This window comes from Mustela nivalis, assembly GCF_964662115.1.
Source record: "Mustela nivalis genome assembly, chromosome: X".
In the NCBI taxonomy this organism is placed as follows: domain Eukaryota; kingdom Metazoa; phylum Chordata; class Mammalia; order Carnivora; family Mustelidae; genus Mustela; species Mustela nivalis.
The window spans coordinates 45,491,709-45,513,296 of NC_139040.1; the positions used below are offsets into that span (position 1 = coordinate 45,491,709).

General features: G+C 41.4%; 3 protein-coding genes across 5 annotated transcripts; 1 reads left to right on the forward strand and 2 right to left on the reverse strand.

Moving 5' to 3' along the window:
• Positions 1-1,072: 1,072 nt before the first annotated feature.
• HNRNPH2 (heterogeneous nuclear ribonucleoprotein H2) lies at positions 1,073-7,328 on the reverse strand. 2 transcript variants are annotated; one of them, XM_082718510.1, is made up of 2 exons: positions 7,179-7,328; positions 1,073-3,300 (listed from the first exon to the last, which is right to left on the reverse strand). In XM_082718510.1, exon 2 carries the CDS (start codon positions 3,245-3,247, stop codon positions 1,898-1,900), a length of 1,350 nt encoding a protein of 449 aa, XP_082574636.1. In that variant the 5' UTR covers positions 3,248-3,300; positions 7,179-7,328; the 3' UTR covers positions 1,073-1,897. The 2 variants fall into 2 exon arrangements, with proteins under 2 accessions (XP_082574636.1, XP_082574635.1); XM_082718509.1 differs by having other exon boundaries at positions 7,167-7,305.
• A 21-nt stretch (positions 7,329-7,349) lies between these two features.
• Positions 7,350-16,643, forward strand: GLA (galactosidase alpha). The gene is made up of 7 exons (XM_082718511.1): positions 7,350-7,772; positions 11,496-11,670; positions 12,735-12,912; positions 13,466-13,557; positions 15,171-15,332; positions 15,542-15,739; positions 16,128-16,643. Exons 1-7 carry the CDS (start codon positions 7,579-7,581, stop codon positions 16,389-16,391), a joined length of 1,263 nt encoding a protein of 420 aa, XP_082574637.1. The 5' UTR covers positions 7,350-7,578; the 3' UTR covers positions 16,392-16,643.
• Positions 16,644-18,502: 1,859 nt separating this feature from the next.
• Positions 18,503-21,355, reverse strand: RPL36A (ribosomal protein L36a). 2 transcript variants are annotated; one of them, XM_082718513.1, is made up of 5 exons: positions 21,178-21,355; positions 20,653-20,758; positions 20,390-20,457; positions 18,960-19,082; positions 18,503-18,652 (listed from the first exon to the last, which is right to left on the reverse strand). In XM_082718513.1, the coding sequence occupies exons 1-5, from the start codon at positions 21,178-21,180 to the stop codon at positions 18,632-18,634; spliced, it is 321 nt and encodes a 106-aa protein (XP_082574639.1). In that variant the 5' UTR covers positions 21,181-21,355; the 3' UTR covers positions 18,503-18,631. The 2 variants fall into 2 exon arrangements, with proteins under 2 accessions (XP_082574639.1, XP_082574640.1); XM_082718514.1 differs by having other exon boundaries at positions 18,503-18,646; positions 21,178-21,275.
• Positions 21,356-21,588: the final 233 nt, after the last annotated feature.

The window sequence follows — 21,588 nt, forward strand, 5'->3', positions numbered from 1 at the left end:
CTGTCTTGATGAAGTCCAGTCTCCAAAGTAGCTCAACAGTCCTGTGCACATTGAGATGGAAATGAGAGGTTTAGAACCAGAAAAATACTCCACCTATATCTTAAGCACAAAAATTAAAATAGCAATGGGATACCATTTTTCAACTAACAAATTAGCCAAGACCAAGAATAATAATATGCATCACTGCGGCAGAGGGGGGCTACACTTCTGGTGCAAACACAAAGTACCATAACCTATTTTTTAAATTTATTTTTATTAACATATAATGTATTATTTGCTCCAGGGGTACAGGTATATGAATCATCAGGCTTACACATTTCACAGCACTCACCATAGCTCATACCCTCCCCAATGTCCATAACCCTACCATAATCTTTCTAATAATGCAAAATCAAAAGCCTTAAAAAATGTGGGTATCTTTGACTCAGCAATTCCACTTCTGGACATACAGTTTAGAAATAATTACTGATATACACAATAACGTATGTATAAAGATACTAATGTGCATTTATAAAAATTTAAAAATTAAAAACAACTTAAAGGGCAGAGGACTTGTATCAGAGAAATGGTTTGGGCTGCCTAACTGGCTCAGTCAGCTAAGTGTCTGCCTTTGGCTCAGGTCATGATCCCGGTGTCCTGGGATCAAGCCCCACATCAGGCTCCCTGCTCAGTGGGGAGTCTGCTTCTCCCTCTGCCTACCTCCCCCTGCTTGTGCGCTCTCTCGCAAATAATAAAATCTTTTTTTTAAAAATGGTTCATATGAATGGGAAGAAATCAGAGAGGGAGATAAACCATGAGGGACTCTGGATTCCAGGAAACAAACTGAGGGTTACAGAAGGGAAGGAGCTGAGGGGATACAGTAACTGGGTGATGGGTATTAAGGAGGGCATATATTGGGATGAGCACTGGGCATTATATGCAGCTAATGAATCGTTGAACACTACATCAATAACTAATGAACACTACATCAAAAACTACTGATGTACTGTATGTTGGCTAACTGAACATAAAAAAAAAAAAGAAATGGTTCATCCAACAGAACATTTTTAAAAAGTCACACTGTACAAGATTGTTTTTCCAGTTTTTAAAAGGAAGATTTATTTAACAAGTTTCACTTAGTACAATACATCTAATGGAAATCACAATACAAGGAAAGATTTAAATCAAAGCCTCAGAATCTCATACAAACAACATGACCAAACTCCTAAGGTATTGGTATTACATCTCAAAACTGTCCCAGATCTTTTTTTAAAAAAAAAAAAAAAAAAAGTAAAAGTGTACACTCACGTGCCTTACAGGATATTAAACCAAAAAGCTAGAATTAACAAACATGCCAAATGTTTTCACTTTGAATCGTAGACACAGCTCCTATATTTGAGTTTTACAGAAAAGCATGTTTCTCAACATGCATCCAAAGTTTTCAATGTATTGTGGTATAAGAGCAACATTTAACATAAGTGAAACTGCTTTAACCTAAATACGCTTACTGCTTAGGTACACTCCTACAACGTAACTAACTTGAGGAAAGCTGAAAATTGTTTTAACAGTTATGGTCAATACTGAACGTTGTTATTATACCCTAGATGAATGTTTCAGTGTTCGAAATTACTGAGCTTGAAGTTGTAAAACCTTGACTTCCACTTTACAGTAAGCATGAATCACAAGCCTGTAATGCAAAACTGTTAAACTTAATTTTTTTCTTTAAAAAAAGGAAAGAAAGAAAAAGAAAGAAGAAAGAAAGAAAGAAAAAGAAAGAGAAAGCTGACCAAGAGTGATCAGAATCAATGATATTTCCCATTTACCAATCATACTGGATATACTAGACATCACTCTCATTCTACAACTCCCATAAATGCAGAGCTTTTATTTCTGTAACAGGTGTTTAGTGTTCCTTCACCTAAGCGAGGTTTGACTGATAGTCACTGGAGTTTTCCTGCAGAACTTGGTCGTATCCACTCATACTGCTCTGACCACCATAACCACCTCCGTAGCCACCACTCAGCTGCTGACTAGCAGGACCCCCATAACTAGACTGGTTGGATAAGCCCATCCCTCCCATCATTTGACTACCATAAGCACCACCACTTGCCCCTGCTGTAGAATTCAAAAAGAGTTCTACATAGCTGTGGTCATATGCGCCCCCACTTGTTCCTGCAGTAGAATTCAAGAAGAGCTCCACATATCTGTGTTGCATATTAGCTTTGTCTTTTGCCATTGCTGCCACAGCATCTTCATGGGTAGCAAATTCAACATCTGCCTCACCAGTAACTCGGCCATCGGGTCCAATTTCAATGTGCACTCTCATGGGGTTAAGAGGTGAGAAAAAATTGTAAATATCATTCTCAGTGGCTCTGTAAGGTAATCCCCTCATGTGTACACAGTGCCCTGTGGTGCTCTGGAAACTGGACCCACCATCTCCGTATCTATGATCAGACATTCCTGAAAAACAGTAATTGAGGTCTCTTCCGAATCTATCAGACCCAAAGCCATACCCATCATTATAGCCACCATAGTCATCATAGCCTCCGTACCCTCCACCATAGGCACCACGCCTCATCCTTTCAAACCCTGCCCCTCTGCCAATACTATTATACCCTCTGCCAGCCCCCGGCCTATCATAGGGACCTGGCCGCTGCATAGCCATGAGCTTTCGAGGGGGGTCGTAGTGGGTTCGGACTTCAGCTCGGCTACTCTTGAAGATTTCAATGTACCTGTGCCCTATTCTTTCCTTGTGTTTCTTTAAGGCCTTTTCAGCTATCTCCTGTGAAGCAAACTGCACAAATGCTTCCCCTGTGCTCCGCCCCTGAAAGTCCACCGGCAGTGTCATCCCATTTGGCACAATTTCCAACCCAGAAAAGAACTGAACAATCTCTTCCTTGCTACAGCCAAATGGGAGTCCTCTAAGCCGGACGAAGCCATCGTTGGCAGTATCGGGACTATTCGGACCTGTATGCTTCAACACCCAATCCATTTCAACACTGTTGGACTTGAAAACTTCAACGTATCTGTGTCCCATGGTTTCTCTGTCCTTCTTCAAAGCCAATTTCACTTCATCTTCGGATTCAAGTTCGACAAATGCTTCACCACTTGGTCTGCCTTCTCTGGTGTAGATGAAACGAATACCTGATGTGCCATTTTGGATTTTACAATCAGAAAAGAAGCGCATCACTTCATCAGCTGAGCAGGACCAGGGTAGGCCCCTGACCTTCACCACGAACCCCTCCCTGCCTTCTGTGCTCAGCATCATGGTGACTGTTGGGCTCTTACTGGCAAGCTTGGCTCAATGCGATTTCGGTGTAGCTGAAAAAAATTAGAAGACTACTGTCATGGAAAAATGTTCACAGTATAGTAAGAGAAAAAAGCAAACTAGTACTGTAAAACTCACATGTATTGCTTTTTTCTAAAACATTCATGTAAATAAAAAGACTACACCAAATTTTTATGTTGTTTATGTAACCATTATTTACTCCATACCTATTATGTGTTGGATACCATTAACAGTTGTTATTTTTGGGCAGTAGGATTATGGGAACTTTTTGACTAAAGGAATATTTTCTTTGGACATTTCTGTATATTCTAAGTTTTCTACACTGAACATATGTTAACATCACGTATATTCTAAGTTTTCTACACTGAACATATATTAACATCACAGTCAGAACATAAAAGCATAAAAACAGCAACAAAATCACTAGAAGATGTGAACAAATACAAGATGGTTATCCCTGATTACATAAAAATGAAAAACTCCATTACATCAAAGATAAGATTCAAAAGAATTAAAAGACAATACAAAACAATACACCTGAAAAAATACATACACCAATACATTACTATCCTTGTTATATTAAAAACTCATGCCAATTAGTAAAATCACAGAAATATTAAGGCCTAAGAGATAAATGAAAAAAAGACATTATGGGTAATTCACACTTTACTTTCATGTTTTTTAACTGCAAAGTCCAGTATTTGTCTTTGGGATACAAACATCAATAAGCCCAGAAAGGGTTTATGGTCCTACAGGGGCATTATACATCTTTACCTAAAGGCAAACGGGCAAATAAACAGTATCCCTGCTATGACAAAATTCTGGGCAAGGTGAAAAGGTGGTATAAAACAGGGACTAATTGGTCAATTCTAACAGTTAATACAGAATTGTTAAATAAAACAGACTCACCAGTTCAGGGATCCACAAGTAAATTTTAAAAATTACGGATGGAGCATAAAACAGGATGAGGCTCGGCGAGAGGTAAGGCTGGCAAGGCAGACATAAGATCCCAAAGACCTTACTTGATAGACAAACACTAAGGCCCTTCTAAGGATTTTAAACAGGGGAGTGAGGGCAGGGGAGTGAGGGGTGGGGAGAGGGTAAGGGAGTGAGGAGAGGGAGGTGGGCAGGGGAGTGAGGGGAGGGAAATGATGTAATCAAAGCCCTTTCAAATAATAGATCACCCTGGCAACAGTGTGGAACTCAAACAGAGGGGGCTGGTATGACACCAGCAAGATCAGCTAGAAACCTAGTCACTTTGAGGCAGATATAAGGGATTCACCTAAGGCAACAGCAGTTTTTTCTGTTTGCTTTTTTAAGATCTTATTTGACAGAGAGAGAGAGAGAGAGAGCATGCGAGCTCAAGGAGGGGGAGCAGCAGGCAGGGGGCAAAGAAAAGCAGGGTTCCCACTGAGTGAGGACCCACCCCCCATATCAGGACCAGAGAAGGCAGCAGAGGCTTAACCAGCTGAGCCACCCAGGCACCCTAAGACAACAGCAGCTTTAAAAAAGGAGAGCACCAGGGTGGCTCAGTGGGTTAACTGGCTACCTTCAGCTCTGGTCATGATCTCAGGGTCCTGGGATGGAACCTCGCCTGGTCAGGCTCTCTGCTCAGTGGGGAGTATGCTTCTCCCTCTCCCTCTATCCTCCCCCACCCCTCCACTTGTGCATGCACTCTCTCTCTCTCTCTCAAATAAACAAAATCTTAAAAAATATAAAGTAAAAATTTAAAAAGAAAGCAGTGGATTCTGCGGGACTTGATAACAGATTAAATACAGGGGAAATACAGATGTGAGGAACAGGAGAATTGTCTAGGAAAAACCTCATCAATGATCAGAAATCTAAGTTAAAACCAGAATTAATCAATATTTTTCACCCACCAAGACAATAAAAATTAAACAGTAAGGATAAGCCAGTGCTAATATTCAAGGTTCTTGAAAACTCCTAGAAGAGTGAAAGTAGATACAATATTTCTGGAAAGCAATTTGGAAACACGTATCACACTTTTTGATACAGGAAATCCATTCAGATTACGTGCCCTAAGAGATGACCTGAAATTCAAAGATTTATGGAGCTATATATTCTTCAAAAGGTATTTTATTAAGAAAGAATATTACTTATTTAAAAATTAATTTTAATTTTAAAATTATACAAATATTTAATAATATGAGGAAATACATATGCGATAATCTTATGAGCCAAAATCATGGCTGCATCATAATCTCAACTAGGTAGAAAAAAAATATATATATATATATATGTTCACACATCCTTTGACCCTACTAAAATTCCTTCCAGGAACCTGGTCAACAGAAATACTCATATTATGTTCACTGCTACTGCACTGTTAGTAATGGCTGAAAATTAGGAACCTAACTATTCATCAATAGGGAAATGGTTGAATGAATTACAATATACTGTATCCTTAAAATGGAATCCTATGCAGCTGTTAAGGAAAAAGATCTGCCCTGACCTAGGAAGATTTCCAACATGTATTAAGTAAAATGTGCATAGTTATGATCCTACTTATTTTAAAATATAAGCATGCACGGATTATGCATGTAAATGCACAGAGGATCTGAAAGCACATAATATAAGTTTGTTTTCTGAGAAAACAGGAACTAGAAGGTAGAGTGAGGTAAATTTTCACTCTTTACCCAAGATACTTCTTTACAGTTTTTAATTTTTAAAAATCACTGTCACTGGAACAAAATGTTAGAAAAATATATATACATGGGAAATGCAGCAAATGTTAGTAGTGGCAAGTTTCTGGCTTTTTCAATGTTATTTTTTCAATTTCTTGTGCATTCTTAATTTTCTGTATGCATTTTATTTTAGCAAAAAATTAAATTTAAATGTTTGCTTTTATAAAGTTTTCTAATTTTGTGTATGTGGATGGCTTATCTGACATGGTCTGGAAACACTGGACATCTTGGAAAGAAAGTACAAAGTGTAATAACTGCCATAAAACTACACTGAGGAGTCAACAAACATGTATTAATTGCCTATTATATGCCTGGCACACTGAATCTACAAATAACAGTCTCCCTATAAACCATCTTCAGGCTTGAGTGATGATTTATGGACTGGTTTTTTGCATGCCTTAAGCACTCTAGAAATTAACATCCCCTCTATAGTGGCAGGGAGGTTCTGCTTCATTACTGTATCTCCTGGGCCACCAGTACTAAGTTGCTAAAGTAGAAACCAGGATTCCATTTGTGGGTCAAGAAACTGTGTATTTCTACGTGTTTTATACACATACTTTTTATACACCAAAATGCTGAGTACTTATCTCCCGGTGATTAATTACGTCTAATTTTTTAAAAATTTATAGTATACTATTATTTTTTGAATGTCCGAAACTGAATATGTAGTTTGTTATGGTAAGTAGAAAAACAGACGTTATTTAAATGTTCAATTTAGTAGAAACATTTATTGAGCGCCTCTGTCAGGCACACAGCATCTGCCTAGATGTGACTCTACAGATAAATTCACTTGGTGCCTCCCCTACAGACAGACAATCAGTGGGAAGTAAGTGCCTGAATGGATGGACCGGCACTCCAGCCACTGGTCTCAATATTTGTTTTTCCTTATCCAGGGACGTGGTTTTCAAGCGTTTTCACCTCAGAGTTTCTCTTAAGGGTCCCCTGAGACCCGCCCAAACAGACAAATACACAAAAACACACACACACAGTCACGAACGTCCACCATTTCCCCACCAGGCGCAGCAAAGGCGGCTTCCCGGCACTGGGCGGCGGGGAGGGGGGGGGATGGGGGTGGGGAGGGGGAGCGGGGGAGGGGAAAGCGGGGAACGAAAAAGGCGGAGGCGGCCCGCGGATCCTACTTTAGTCTTCAGCATCACCACCCTAGGGCCCCCAGTTCCCACCCACACACCAACCTCTAACGATACCGGATAATTTTCCTCCTTCTTCCCTCAAACGGCTATAGCGAGACGGTAGACGACGACCAGAACTACTTCTGCTCACGTAAGCGACTGATCACGTGACCGCCTACGTCATGTGAGATCTCGGTCACGTGAGCAACTCTCGGCTTAGACTCGGGATCTCTAAAGTGCCGCACTTCCTTCTGGTATAGAAACAGGGCGGGCCAATATCGAGAAAGGCAGAGTGTGATTGGTTCCGGTGTGTTTTACGTGACTGATCATTGGTCCGCCTCTGGGGATAACCGTCCCAGTTGCCTGAGAAACAATAACGTCAGTATTTAATAACTCACCGGTGATTGGTCCGCTTCTAAAGTTAAACTTAAAAGCCCAGATTACCGGTGGAAATTTATACTGCATTACGGTGGCGATGAAGCTGAAAAGCCTAGTGCCGCAGTCAGGCTTCTTGCTGGTACTTCGCTTCCTGGCCCTGGTTCTCTGGAGCTTCCCTGGTGCCAGGACCCTGGACAATGGCTTGGCGATGACTCCTACCATGGGCTGGCTGCACTGGGAGCGCTTCATGTGCAACACTGACTGCCAAGGAGAGCCGGATTCCTGTATCAGGTATGAGAGATATTGAGTACCCCCTTGCATTCGCCTTTCCGTGAGTTTATCTTCTCTATTTGGGAGGATAGAGGGTCGCAGAGAGAACATTTGAGCCTGAGGGAGGGCCGCCCTACTGCTGCTGCTTTTTTTTTTTTTAAGATTTTATTTATTTATTTGACAGACAGAGATTACAAGTAAGCAGAGAGAGAGGAGGAAGCAGGCTCCCTGCTGAGCAGAGAGCGCGATGTGGGGCTCGATCCCAGGACGCTGGGATCATGACCTGAGCCGAAGGCAGAGGCTTTAACCCACTGAGCCACCCAGGCGCCCCTGCTGCTGCTTTTTTATCCCCAGCAAATTGCCCTGGTTGGAAACGAGAACTAAACTTTCTCTGGCGTGACCCCTCCTGCGGTAGGAGTCGGTCCAGCAGCCCCTGCTTCTCCATCTCTCCGTGCTGGATCACCCAACTAGGAACTTGATCCATTCACCATCCAGTTCTGTTCAGGCCCTTCTTGTGAACAGCTGTTCGGCCTCTGTCTGCCACGCACTGGTAGTGACCACAGCTGGGGTGAGTAGGAGAGACAGAGGACTAAGACACGTGCTGTTTCTTCTGCTTTGGGGGACAGGGGTTCCTTGGCTGTAACTGGAGGAAGTTTAGAGGAACCAGGGAGTCTCTGAAATACCCCACCCCCAGCCACCCTAGCTAGTGGCATCTGGCTAGAAGATTGACCTGGAGGAACTTTATGAAGGTTTCCCCTGGTGTCCAAAAGTTGAGAGTTCCATAAGCGGAAATGGCTTAAAGTGAAGAATTACCATTAATTTATATGGAAAATTTTTTGAGCATTCCCAGGCCCAAAATATAACCTCTCTTGGCTTTGATGCACAAAATAAATGGAGATAAATCACAGATGCTTACAGGCACAGTTCAAAGCTGTGGTGGCTTAATACAGGGATGCTGAATGTACTTCCCATCACATATTTCTTTTTGTCTTTTCCGTTTTTTTCTAAGTAGTGGTGGGTTTATTTTTATATTTTTATATGTGGTAATAAAACTAATGCATGAAAATGCAAAAAAATGTAGATAGTAGATGCTGGCGAGGATGCGGAGAAAGGGGAACCCTCCTACACTGTTGGTGGGAATGCAAGCTGGTGCAGCCACTCTGGAAAACAGCATGGAAGTTCCTCAAAATGTTGAAAATAGAACTGCCCTATGACCCAGCAATTGCACTATTGGGTATTTACCCTAAAGATACAAACGTAGTGATCTAAAGGGGCACGTGCACCCGAATGTTTATAGCAGCAATGTCCACAATAGCCAAACTATGGAAAGAACCTAGATGTCCATCAAGAGATGAATGGATCAAGAAGATGTGGTATATATACACAATGGAATACTATGCAGCCATCAAAAGAAATGAAATCTTGCCATTTGCGACAACATGGATGGAACTAGAGCGTATCATGCTTAGCGAAATAAGTTAAGCAGAGAAAGACAACTATCATATGATCTCCCTGATATGAGGAAGTGGTGATGCAACATGGGGGCTTAAGTGGGTAGGAGAAGAATAAATGAAACAAGATGGGATTGGGAGGGAGACAAACCATAAGTGACTCTTAATCTCACAAAACAAACTGAGGGTTGCTGGGGGGAGGGGGTTTGGGAGAAGGGGGTGGGATTATGGACATTGGGGAGGGTGTGTGCTTTGGTGAGTGCTGTGAAGTGTGTAAACCTGGTGATTCACAGACCTGTACCCCTGGGGATAAAAATATATGTTTATAAAAAATAAAAAATTAAAAATAAATAAATAAATAAAAATGTAGATAGTAAAGAAAAGTATAGTGAAAATAAAGTTTTCCTGGCACAGAATAAGCGCTTCACAAATGCAAATTATATGTATATAATTTATTTAAGCAACCTCCTCTTGATAGCTATTCAAGCTCTTCAAATTTCTTTTTTAATTTCTTTTTTATTATTGTGAAGCTGTGTTAATCATCCTTTTACATTGTAAGATTCTTTCCTGAAAGTGTAAATACTGGATCCAAAGGTATGTTACATATCAAACTATTTTGTTACATATCAAATTATCCTCCCCAAGAGTTTTACAAATGTGCATTCCCAAGAACAGTGTATGAGAATGACTATTTCCCCACACCCTGGCCAATGCTGCATTTTTGTCATTCTTTTAAAACTTTGCCAATCTGGTGTTTTTATTTCCACTTAATTATTTTTTAGATGAAATGTTTTGGGTTTGGTTTTGGGGCTGTGTGTGTATGGGTGTTTGGTCTATCATATATTATGAAAATGGTGGTTCCAGCTTATGTTGGTTTTTATGATTTCTGGCTCTGGCATCATGTTGAGAAAGTCTTTACCTACCCGAAGATAATATAGTCACCTACATTTTCTAGTAGTTTTTTTTAATGGATTTTTAAAATATTTAAATATTAATCCACCTGGACCTTATTTTCCTATAAGGAAAGCCACATTTGATATATACTGAATTCCTGGGATACCTGGTTGACTCAGTTGGTTAAGGGTCTGCCTTCAGCTCAGGTGAGGATTCCAGGGTCAGTGAGGAGCCTGCTTCTCCCTCTCTGTCTGCCCCTCCCCTCCTCGTCCACCCCTGCATATGCTCTCACTCTTTTTCTCAATAAATAAATAAAATCTTTAAAAAATATGTATATACTAGATTCCATGATACCAGATGGCTGTAAGGATCTCTTTCAGAACTTTCTCTTTAATTCCATTGATTTGTGTATTCTAATGCTACAGGTACTGTACCAGTTTCATTTATCTTTTGTAGAATGTTCATATGTTTTATCTCTCTGGTGAAATTTTGAACCATGTTGCCAAGTTCCTTAAAAAGTCCTTTTGGGGGGGCACCTGGGTGGCTCATTGGGTTGAGCCTCTGCCTTTGGCTCAGGTCATGATCTCAGGGTCCTGGGATGGAGCCCTGCATCGGGCTACCTGCTTGGCAGGGAGCCTGCTTCCCCCTCTCTTTCTGCCTGCCTACTTGTGATCTCTCTCTATCTGTCAAATAAATAAATAAAATCTTCTATTAAAAAAGTCCTTTTAGGGTTTGTTCAGGATTTTGTTAAATGTATAAGAGATGCCTGGGTGGCTCAGTAGGATTAAGCATCCTACTTTTGATCTCAGCTGAGGTGTTGATCTCAGGGTCGTGAGTTCAAGCACCACGTTGGGATCCACACTGGCGTTGAGCCTATTTTAAACAATGTATAAAGTGTGTTTTAATATTGAGTTTTCTTATCCCAGAGCAAAATAACATCTCTCCATTTACTGAAATCATTTGGGAGCATTATAGTTTTATTCATATGGTTCCTGCACATGTCTTAAATTTATCTCTAGGTGTTTTAGGTTTTTCTGTTGTTTTTTCGGTTGCTCTTGTGCGTGGTATCTTGTTGTTGGGTTTTTTTTCCAAACAGGTTATTGTTAATATCTAAGAAGCTGTTGATTATAGTAACTTTGTGGTTTCTTACTTTACTGAACTTTCATCTTAGTTCTAATTATCTTTTCAATTTCATGTATTTCTCATTCCTAATTGTTTGAGGTTCTTAGGATGGAAGTATTTGGCCAGGGGGAAATTTTAAAAAGGCCCCAGTCCATTTTACCTTGCTGATTACTATTGAACTGGGTAGTAACTGGGTTGAAAAAAAAACTTGCAAAAGCAAAAGATGCCTTATTATTTGTTCAATGAATTACAACAATTTTTGGAATTTCTCTTTCAGTGAGAAGCTCTTCATGCAGATGGCAGAACTCATGGAGTCAGATGGCTGGAAGGATGTAGGTTATGAGTACCTCTGCATTGATGACTGTTGGATGGCTCCCAAAAGGGATTCAAAAGGCAGACTTCAGGCAGACCCTAAACGCTTTCCAAGTGGGATCCGAGGCCTTGCTGATTATGTGAGTTTACAGATAATGCTCTTTCATTCAGGAGACTGTAAGCACTTTTGTACAGAAGCTTATTCAGAAAAACTGAGAAAGTAAAATAGCATCTATTATCTAAATATCAAATTGTAAGGTTTCTCAGATGGAATTTTCATTCCATCAGCAGATCCCAGTCTTTCAGTAGCACTTGAGGCCAGTATTGAAGAAGTTCTCCTTTTGCTGAAACCACTGAATTCTCTAGGAGGAAAAGGGAACTTGGGTCTTGACATGTGTGCATATATTTCCATATGCTTTGTGAAGCTATTACAATTGTAAGTATAAAGTCAAAGACAGAAGGAATATATTCTGGAAATTAAGGAGTAACAGAGCTGGATGCTAGTTAAAGGCAATGAAGACAGATGTGTTCAGGACTACTATATATAATAGGGGAAAGAGCCAAGATCAATTTCAAATACAACAAAGACGAGTAGGGTTTTAGAGTCAGTGAGCAGACTTGAGGGGGTCAGTGGATGGAAAATTACCAAGAGGAGACATTAAGGGCAAGAGGGTTCTCTCTAAAGGCAGGCAGGCCAAGGAGTTAGACATGAAGAGCAGGGGGATGAGAAACTTGATTAGATATCAAGGGTAAGGCGATGACTTAGCAGGATTCTTGCTGAAACAGTGTAAGACCTACTTGAGAAGAGGGCACAGAGGAGCCTAAGGTATGGTCATGGTGAGAATCTTTGTCCAGATAATTGTATCACTGCCATGGAAAGGTAACTTTTAGGATCCCATTAGAAAAAGTAAGAATGATAGCTTTCCCTTTAGTTCTGTATCATAACCTACATATGTAGTTTGAACTCAGCAACAAAGAATGATAGCTTTCCCTTTAGTTCTGTATCATAACCTACATATGTAGTTTGAACTCAGCAACATTGGAGACTTTGTCTCCCAGCTAACTCATCTGGATAATTTTGGGGGTTTGTGAAAAAAGCCCCTGATACCTAGTGAAATATACTTATCTGTGCCCCCAGCCTAGAGTGGTTCTCTCTAATTCATGATTGCCCTTCTATTGTGGTGATCCTTTTCTCTCATTTCAGGTTCATAGCAAAGGACTGAAGCTAGGAATTTATGCAGATGTTGGAAATAAAACCTGTGCAGGCTTCCCTGGGAGTTTTGGACACTATGATATTGATGCCAAGACCTTTGCTGACTGGGGAGTAGATCTGCTAAAATTTGATGGTTGTTACTGTGACAGCGTGGAACATTTGGAAAAAGGTATGAATTACCCATGAGCAAAGGAGGAAACTTGGAGGCCAGGGTAACTGGAGCATTCCAAAGAGCTCATCATCACATTTTAAATGCTTAGTCACAACACCGGAAATAATTATTCTCAATGTGCCAGAGCTCCTACCTCTTTTCTTTCAGTTTGTCCATGCATTCCTTCATGCATGCATGTAAAATCCATGCATGCCTAATCATGGCTAATAATGTGCACAGTTCATTCAGGAGGGCTCTGAGTTTATTACAAATAGTAATTATAACTTTCGATAACATCACTTGGGAAAGCATCTGGAATGTTAGTTCCAGAGAAAAGAGCATCTACATTCCTCCCTTTCCTCAGTGTATGCACCATCCCACACTACCTCCTGAGAACAATCTTAGCAGTCTGGGAGGTACTAAACACAATTTAATCACAGAGTAACCACCCATCACTGCTCCTGGTTTAAAATATAACCACAGCCCTTCCAGGCAGCCTCTTTTTAAAATACACAACGCCAGCTGGAAATTCCTTTCTTTACCTCATTTTACCCATTGTTTTCTCATACAGGTTATAAGCATATGTCCTTGGCCCTGAACAGGACTGGCAGAAGCATTGTGTATTCCTGTGAGTGGCCCCTTTATATGTGGCCTTTTCGTAAGGTGAGCTAGTGAGCGCACAATCCAACAGAGCCTTGCTGATAGATTTTCAGAACTTAAGAACAAAGGAGACTGAAGGGTCTCCTTCAACGTCCAGTCTTGTTTAACAGGCTCATCCTACAATCTCTCTCAGGATCCAGTCACTTCTCACCCTCTCCCCTGCTGTAATTGAATTCTAATCTTGGAAATCAGTCATTTTTTTAAAAAAAAAGATTTTTATTTATTTGATAGACAGGGAGAGATCACAAGTAGGCAGAGAGGCAGGCAGAGAGAGAGGAAGGGAAGCAGGCTCCCCGCTGAGCAGAGAGCCTGATGTGGGGCTCCATCCCAGGACCCTGAGATCATGACCCGAGCTGAAGGCAGAGGCTTAAACCACTGAGCCACCCAGGTGCCCCGGAAATCAGTCATTTTTTATCCTTCCCTTTGTTCTGCAGTTCACAGCCTATTCGCCAGCAATCCTGTCAGTACTATCTACAAAACGCATCCCAAATCAGCCCATTTCTTTCCTTCTCTGTTGCATCCACCCTGGTCTTCCAGCCACTATCCTCTCCGCTCAGCCTAGTCCATCTCCATCATCTTGCCATCAGTTTTCCAAGCAGCACCACAGTGATCTTGTTAAAATGTAAATCCTATCAGTCCCCTGCTTAAAAAAGCTGTAACTGGCTTCCCATTGCATTTAGAATAAAATCACACTCCACTGATGTGGTCCTGGCCTTCATCCAGCCTACCCTCCCTCTTTCCATGACTGCACTGGGTTTTCTTTCTTTCCCTCAAACACACAAGCCTGCTGCTGCCCCAGGGACTTTACACTTGCATTTTGTTTTCTGCCTGGTACATTCTTCATCCAAGATTTTTAAATGGCTGTCTCCTTTTAACGTTTAAGTCTCAAACCAAATGCTACATATTCAAACAGCTCTTCTGTACTCTCAAATAGCCCTCTATCCATTTATTCTTTATCATATTGATCAGCTGAATTTCCTTGTAAGAACTTAGCACTGTATGGAATTATTTGTTTACTGGCTTATTGTCTGTCTCCCCCACTAGAATGTAAGCTCCAGGAGGGCAGGGACCTTGTCTGACTTTATCACTGTATCCCTAGCTTATGGTAAGTGTTTAATAATTACTTATAGAATGAATCCCTGTTCTTTGCTTCTAATCTCTGCAAAATACTCTCCCCTTTCTCAGCATCGTAAACCTGATATTCTTTCTCCCTATCTACAAACTTGTTATTCGTTCCATTAATAAAGTATGTACCTCGGATTCAGATTGCCTTCTCCTATGCTTATTTGTCCTATGTAATTTTGCAGCCTTTATTTTTACTTATACAGATCATTTTAATTATTTGATTACAGAAGTGATACATGTCTATTTTAAGAAAGTGTGAAAATCCAGTAAGTTGTGAAAAAAGTTAAAATCTTCATAATCCTGATACTTAGTTACCATTTGGCAAATTTCCAGCATACAATATTAAAGCCATTTAAAGGAGAGATTTTAAGTTATATGGCCTACTTCTGAAGTAGACTTCTTACAGTGAAATTCCATTATAAACTTGACTGTTTCCATGTTGCAAGAATGGTAGTAGAAAGTAAATAAAAGAGTTATGTCTGTTTTCACAGCCCAATTACACAGAAATCCGACAGTACTGCAATCACTGGAGAAATTTTGAGGATGTATATGATTCTTGGCAAAGTGTAAAGAGTATCTTGGCCTGGACATCATCTAACCAGAAGAGAATTGTTGATGTCGCAGGACCAGGGGGTTGGAATGACCCAGATATGGTAAGAACCTGAGCCCTCCTTGTTCAAGCCCATGCAGTGGACCTGTTTCCTATTTGATTTTTCAAGGTAAATCAGAAGGGAAAAATTCCTGGAAGCAGGCCTTACCTGAGAATACTCAGAGCAGGGTGCCATAGAAAGTGGCTTATGTCTAGGTAACTTTGAAAATGTTTCATTTTTTTAATTTAAATTCTTGCTCTTCTTTGTCCCAGTTAGTGATTGGTAACTTTGGCCTCAGCTGGGATCAGCAGGTAACTCAGATGGCCCTGTGGGCTATCATGGCCGCTCCATTACTCATGTCCAATGACCTCCGACACATCAGCCCTCAAGCCAAAGCCCTCCTTCAGAATAAGGATGTAATTGCCATCAACCAAGACCCCTTGGGCAAGCAGGGGTACCGGCTTAGAAAGGTACAGTAAATAATGTTGTATGGGAGAAAATAGGAATTGGCCAGGAACATACTCTTGCCTTCTAGTTTACGGTTCATCCAAATGTTTGTGCGTTTTAAGATGGAATGGCCTTATGCCCAAGTACCACATTGTCCTGGGCCTAAATCTGTTAAATAAGAGGATGTGCACTCATCTTTTGAGAATATTTACTTTTAATCTTCATGTTGTAATCAGTAATGAGGCTCCTTTTTTTGCTGACCATTACCTTATTGCCAAAGCATGCTGTAGGATTTTAATTTTTCCCAGAAGTGCTCAGTAGTTCTGACAATAATACTGAGTGCCACTACCAACAAGGCAGCTTCTTGCTGTTACCAAGCTCTCACACCTATTTTCTTGGCTTACTTTTCAGGAAGACAACATTGAAGTGTGGGAACGCCCCCTCTCAGACTTAGCGTGGGCTGTGGCTATGGTAAACCTGCAGGAGATTGGTGGACCTCGTTTTCATACCATCTCTATTGCTTCCCTGGGTCAGGGGCTGGCCTGTATTCCTGACTGCATGATCACACAGCTCCTGCCTGAGAAGAGAGAGCTTGGGTTTTATCAGTGGACTTCAGATTTAAAGACCAAGATAAATCCCACAGGCACCGTCTTACTTCAGCTGGCAGCAACCTAGACTACACTAAAAAACCTTCTTTAAAACGTATTTTGTTGTGGCTCCTATGGCTCATTGATTAAGTGTCTGACTCTGTCTCAGCTCAGGTATTTCTCTCAGGGTCATGAGTTTAAGCCCCTACTTTAAAAGGAAAAAAATGTGTGTTTTGTTGCCAAACTGACTCCCCCACTGGTGTCTCCCTTCCCTTCCATTCCCACTTTAGCTGTCCTTCTTTCCTTCAATAAAATTTTCCACAGTGGACCATAAGAAAAACTTGCAAAGGTAATTCTAAACATTTTGGGGAAAGGCTTTTGAAACAAATTGCTAAATAATAGCTGAAATTTATTGGGCACTATAGTATGTGCCAGGCACTGTTCTAGATATATGAACTATCGAGCCATTTGAATCCTCACCAACAGAGGTAGGTACTTATCCACTACACAAATATAGGCAAGATTTCAGCCCAGACTTTTAACCCTTAAACTACGACCTACTGAGGTGCTTGGATGGCACTCTTTTTTAAGTATAATCTTAGCCCAAAGGGAAGACAAAAACAAAGCTACTTTAATTTAAGGGCAAGAAAACACCCCAGCAGGAAAAACCTACAGAGGCAACCCAAGAGACCACATTACTGAACCTTTATGGAACCATCTCAAACATTCCACCACACAGGTTTCTAAATCCTAAGGTTTTTTGCAATCTAGAGCCAACAAATGCAGGTGGCTTACTTTCACAAGCAGTAGTTGCTCCATTATGATCTCTGGCCAGAACACCCTCTCCCCTTTAAGCTGCCTCCTTTCCAGGATGTGACGAGGCAGTGACCTTCAGCCTGGGGTATGTGGAAATGGATCCTTTTTTTTAAGAGGGGGTGCAGAAGGAAAGGGGATGCCAAGCAGGCCCTGCACCCAGCCTGATGTGGGGTTCGATCTCATAACCCAGAGATCATGACCTGCACCAAAATCAAGTCAGACACTTAAGTGACTGAACAACCCAGGTGCCACAGGGAATGGATCATTTTAAAGGCATTTCCAGACATTAGAATCTTCTTTCCCTACCATTTGCCTGAGGACCAATCTGTAGTCAAAGCTTCAAGCCTTCTCATCCCCTCTCCATTCACAATGAGCCTTCTCTCACAGAACCAAAGGCAGCAGCTCCACCATCTGAATGTGCAATAGCACAAAATTAGCAAGGGACCCTCCAAATACAAAGTGCATGTTGTTAACAATTCCTTTGCCGGTCAGGTGATTTCCATTTATTGTAAATAAAATTGGAGTAATCATTTGCTAAAACTGGCAAGCCCAGACTTAATCACCCATGGAAACAAGGCAGTTTGGAACTGCTCCATCCCACTGAGATGTACTTGGTCACCAAAAGGTATAGCTTCTATGTTTTGCCTCCAGTTTTGCTGCACAAGTATGAAAAGCTGAACATCAGTTAAGAATCAGTATACAAAAATAATAAATTAAAAAATGAAATAAAAAAGAATCAAGTATACAGGGGTACCTCAGTGGCTCAGTAGGTTAAGCCTCTGCCTTCGGCTCAGGTCATGATCTCAGGGTCCTGGGATCAAGCCCCACATCAGGCTCTATGCTCAGCAGGGAGCCTGCTTCCCTGCCTACTGGTACTCTGTCAAATAAAATCAATCTTAAAAAAGTATAAAATTTGCAATGATTAGACGTCTTTAAAAATCAGCATATATCCCTGTTAAATTCTGCCAGGCAGCTTAATTCACTAGAAATTTTATCTTCTGCTGTTATTTCAACATGAGAATTTATGTCTACTTTGAAATCTGGGGGGTTATGTCAAAAGGTCTGAACAATGTTAGCGTTAAGTCTGAGAATATAGAATATAGTGTGCTCCATACAGTATGCTGTGCATAAAAACAGCCTAAATTCCTCACTGAAGGACTGAAGTAGCAAGGGTATAGGAGAGAAATTATTTCACTGTAGGTAAACTTTACATTCACTATGGGTATAATTGATAGTTACCATGGGACTCTACTTACATCCCATGATAATAACCCTTGTTTAACAGCAAAAGGAATCCCATGAAAGCTCATGTAACTTAAGTGCCAAACTGGATGTTCAACCACCAAATTCAATCCAAAATAAAGTACCCAGAAGACTCAAGCATAAACTGCCCCACGAGAGGAATTTTATTGATGCCAGTACTTTATTTCCATCTTAAAAGACCAACTGCAACCAAATGAAGTGAACATAACCTCAAGATTTTACTGTCTTCATAATATAAAAATATGAAGTTTAGAACTGGATCACCTGGCCCTGTAATGGAACAGAAAAAAAAATGAGTTTTTTTTTAAAATTTTGCAAAGAACCTCTACTCTCTCAAGTACACAATTATCCCCCTAAAGGGATCACCTCCTTTTAATTAAGTCTCCTCATTATACCTCTACTACTCATGCTAAAACCAACACCAAAACCATTATACCAAAACCTCATACCTTCAGCTATGGATCTACTTATTTTTATGAGGATTACCCCGTTCCGGATTCCACCATCAGTTAAGTGGAGAGAAATGTTCACCTCACCCAACAGGAAAGATTGCACCCTTCCACCTGCAATTATATACCTTTCTCTTCTTATCTCCTCCCAGTTCAAAATGTTTGCATCTCTTAATAGCCAGCATTCTCTTAGATCTGCAATTGGGCTCAACACATTCAAGCCTCAGCACAATCTTCTTTGTAGTTTTAGCCTGGAAAAAATGAAGTCAATCCTTTCATAAATCACTGCAGAAAATCTTTCTTCAAAACGGAGGACTGTTGGGTTAAGTACTACTTAAAGGGAAGCTTTGCAAATGACAGTTTTAGCAATTTGTCTTTAACTATGGGGAGAAAACAGAAATGTGAGAATCAGTGCATTTAAGAAGAAATTTAATAGCAAAGGTAGATCATCTAATTGCCATCAAATCCTCTATTCCCATCAAACACCCTGAAGAGCTTCTTACCAAATGGTCATTTATCACACCACCTTGAACTTGTGGCCTTTCACCAGCTCTACATACTTGTATTCCCCACAAACAAAAATGGGTCAACCAAATCCCTGAAACCATGAACTGAACACAACTTTCTCAATAAACAGAATTTAATAATTGTTACTTCAGATTTATCAATTCTCTAGAGACTACCTAAAATTATGTCTACAATCTATGTGTATTCAACTGTATCTATTTAACTCAAGGTACAGGAATCAACTTTTTAAGACTACTCCTATAATCAGAATTCTACTTCTGCCTATTCACAGTTCTCCAAAAAACCAAAGCCTAGGCAGAATCTTCCCACCTTCTAAAGAAGTTAGCCAAATGCGAAAAGGCAATCTTTACCACCTTGAGCTCAAACCATTTATGGCACCTAAATGAACACAACTGTTATTCCTTAGTACTTTCTGGCAGGAGGCTGAATGAGCAAAGCACCAAAAGAAATGCTGTGTTCACAGGAATGCTGTTCCAGGCACTATGTACTTTAAGGGGCACCAGATCACCTAGGGCAGAACAGCAACTCATTTGGCCTGGATGAGGACAGGAGAATTCTGAAGTGCAGTGGAAGGCTTACATGAGGATTTTAAGAACTCTGAAAGCCTCACGAGATTGGTTGCAGTATGCAGGCTTCTGAACTGAGAAGCAAAATAAGAGAGCAATTCTCACTGCAAGCAAGGGCTGAAGATTCACTAGGGTATGAAAGGTAACAAAGAAAGGATTCACTGGTGTACTGAAACTTCAGTCCTTGGGAAATTAGAGCACATTCCTCTTAACTTAATTTTGCCTCTTCAAAAAGGTTAGGACAAAAATAATAAAACACCAAGATATTGCAAGATTGTAGACTAGAGTCTGACTAGAGTCAGACCGGGGTTGCGCTCATAGCTACACTGCCTCCTAGATGGGTCACTGCAGGTAACGTAGGGAATCGCTGAAACTATGAAAACACACACCTGTACTGTATTTAGGCTAGAGAAAAATGCAAAGTCTTTACCACAGAAGCATGTCAAATGGTAATTACTACTAACCTTTTTCCGGAAAATAGGCTTCGTCTGCCCACCGTAGCCACTCTGCTTCCTATCATAACGCCGCTTTCCTGGAAGAATAAGGTTGTTACAACATACCAAAGATAATCACAACTGCCACACGAAGTCTTCTTACACGTTTTATCTTGGGTTTTCCAGCAGAAAAACAATACCCAAGTGGCAGTGAGGGACGGGGCACGGCACGGTGTATGTATTCCACTAGTTCCTGAATAATTAAAACCAAAATTACATACAGGCCGTCTTACCCTGGGCATAAAGAGAATCTTTTCCTTTCTTGTACTGTGTCACTTTGTGGGGTTGGTGCTTGCCACACTTCTTGCAGAAAGTCCGGCGGGTTTTAGGAACGTTCACCTAGTAAAGAAACCGTTCAGAACGAGCAGCGTTATCAGATACCCTTTGCACAACGCCCTTAACGACCCAGCCGAACCTAAGACCTCCCCCGAAGGCTCGACTCTCAGTCCTCGCGAGCACACACCACCTGACTAGAAGGTGGTACAGCCGCCATGTGCTTCAGGTCCAGCGGCCTCCACTGGGCCCCGAAGTGGAGAGCGTGCATGTTCCCTCCAACCCCGGCTTAGTCTACCTCTTTGATCCCATCACTTCATTTCCTGACCCCGAAGCCCAGTGCCTTCGGGGCCGATCCCAGCAGCGCTGGGTTTCTTTGGTACAACGAGTCCGCGAATGGACCTAAAGCCAGCCTGGGTCGGCCTCCGTCGAAGGGGGTGGAAAGATTAAGCTGGATGTTACCAGGCCCGATCCCCAAATCCTACCATGTTTGCGAGAGCGCAATCCACACAGAAAGAAAGAGACGTGCCCGGAAACGGAAGTATATAGGAGGTTTCTGGTCCCTCTTGCTCATGGGAGTGGCGAGAAGGACCATAGAGTCTAAGGCTCTGTGAGCACCGCCCTCTGGCGGCTGAGAGGACTCGCTTCGGAGCCGTGGATAGGAGCTTAAGGAAGGGCTAGGCCTGAGGCCGATCCTATCTTTGACCTGGGTCGGGTGCCCAAGCTTTGCAGATCTTCCTCACTTCATCGCTTCTGGCGGACGCCGCTAGGTAGCAGCGTTAAATGAGGGAAACAGTGCTCGTTCTAGACCTTTGGGCGTCCCTGTCCCAATCTCCGAGGGAAGCGAGGACTAGGATCAAAGGGAGGAGCCCTACACACCCAGGTTCTGTTACTGT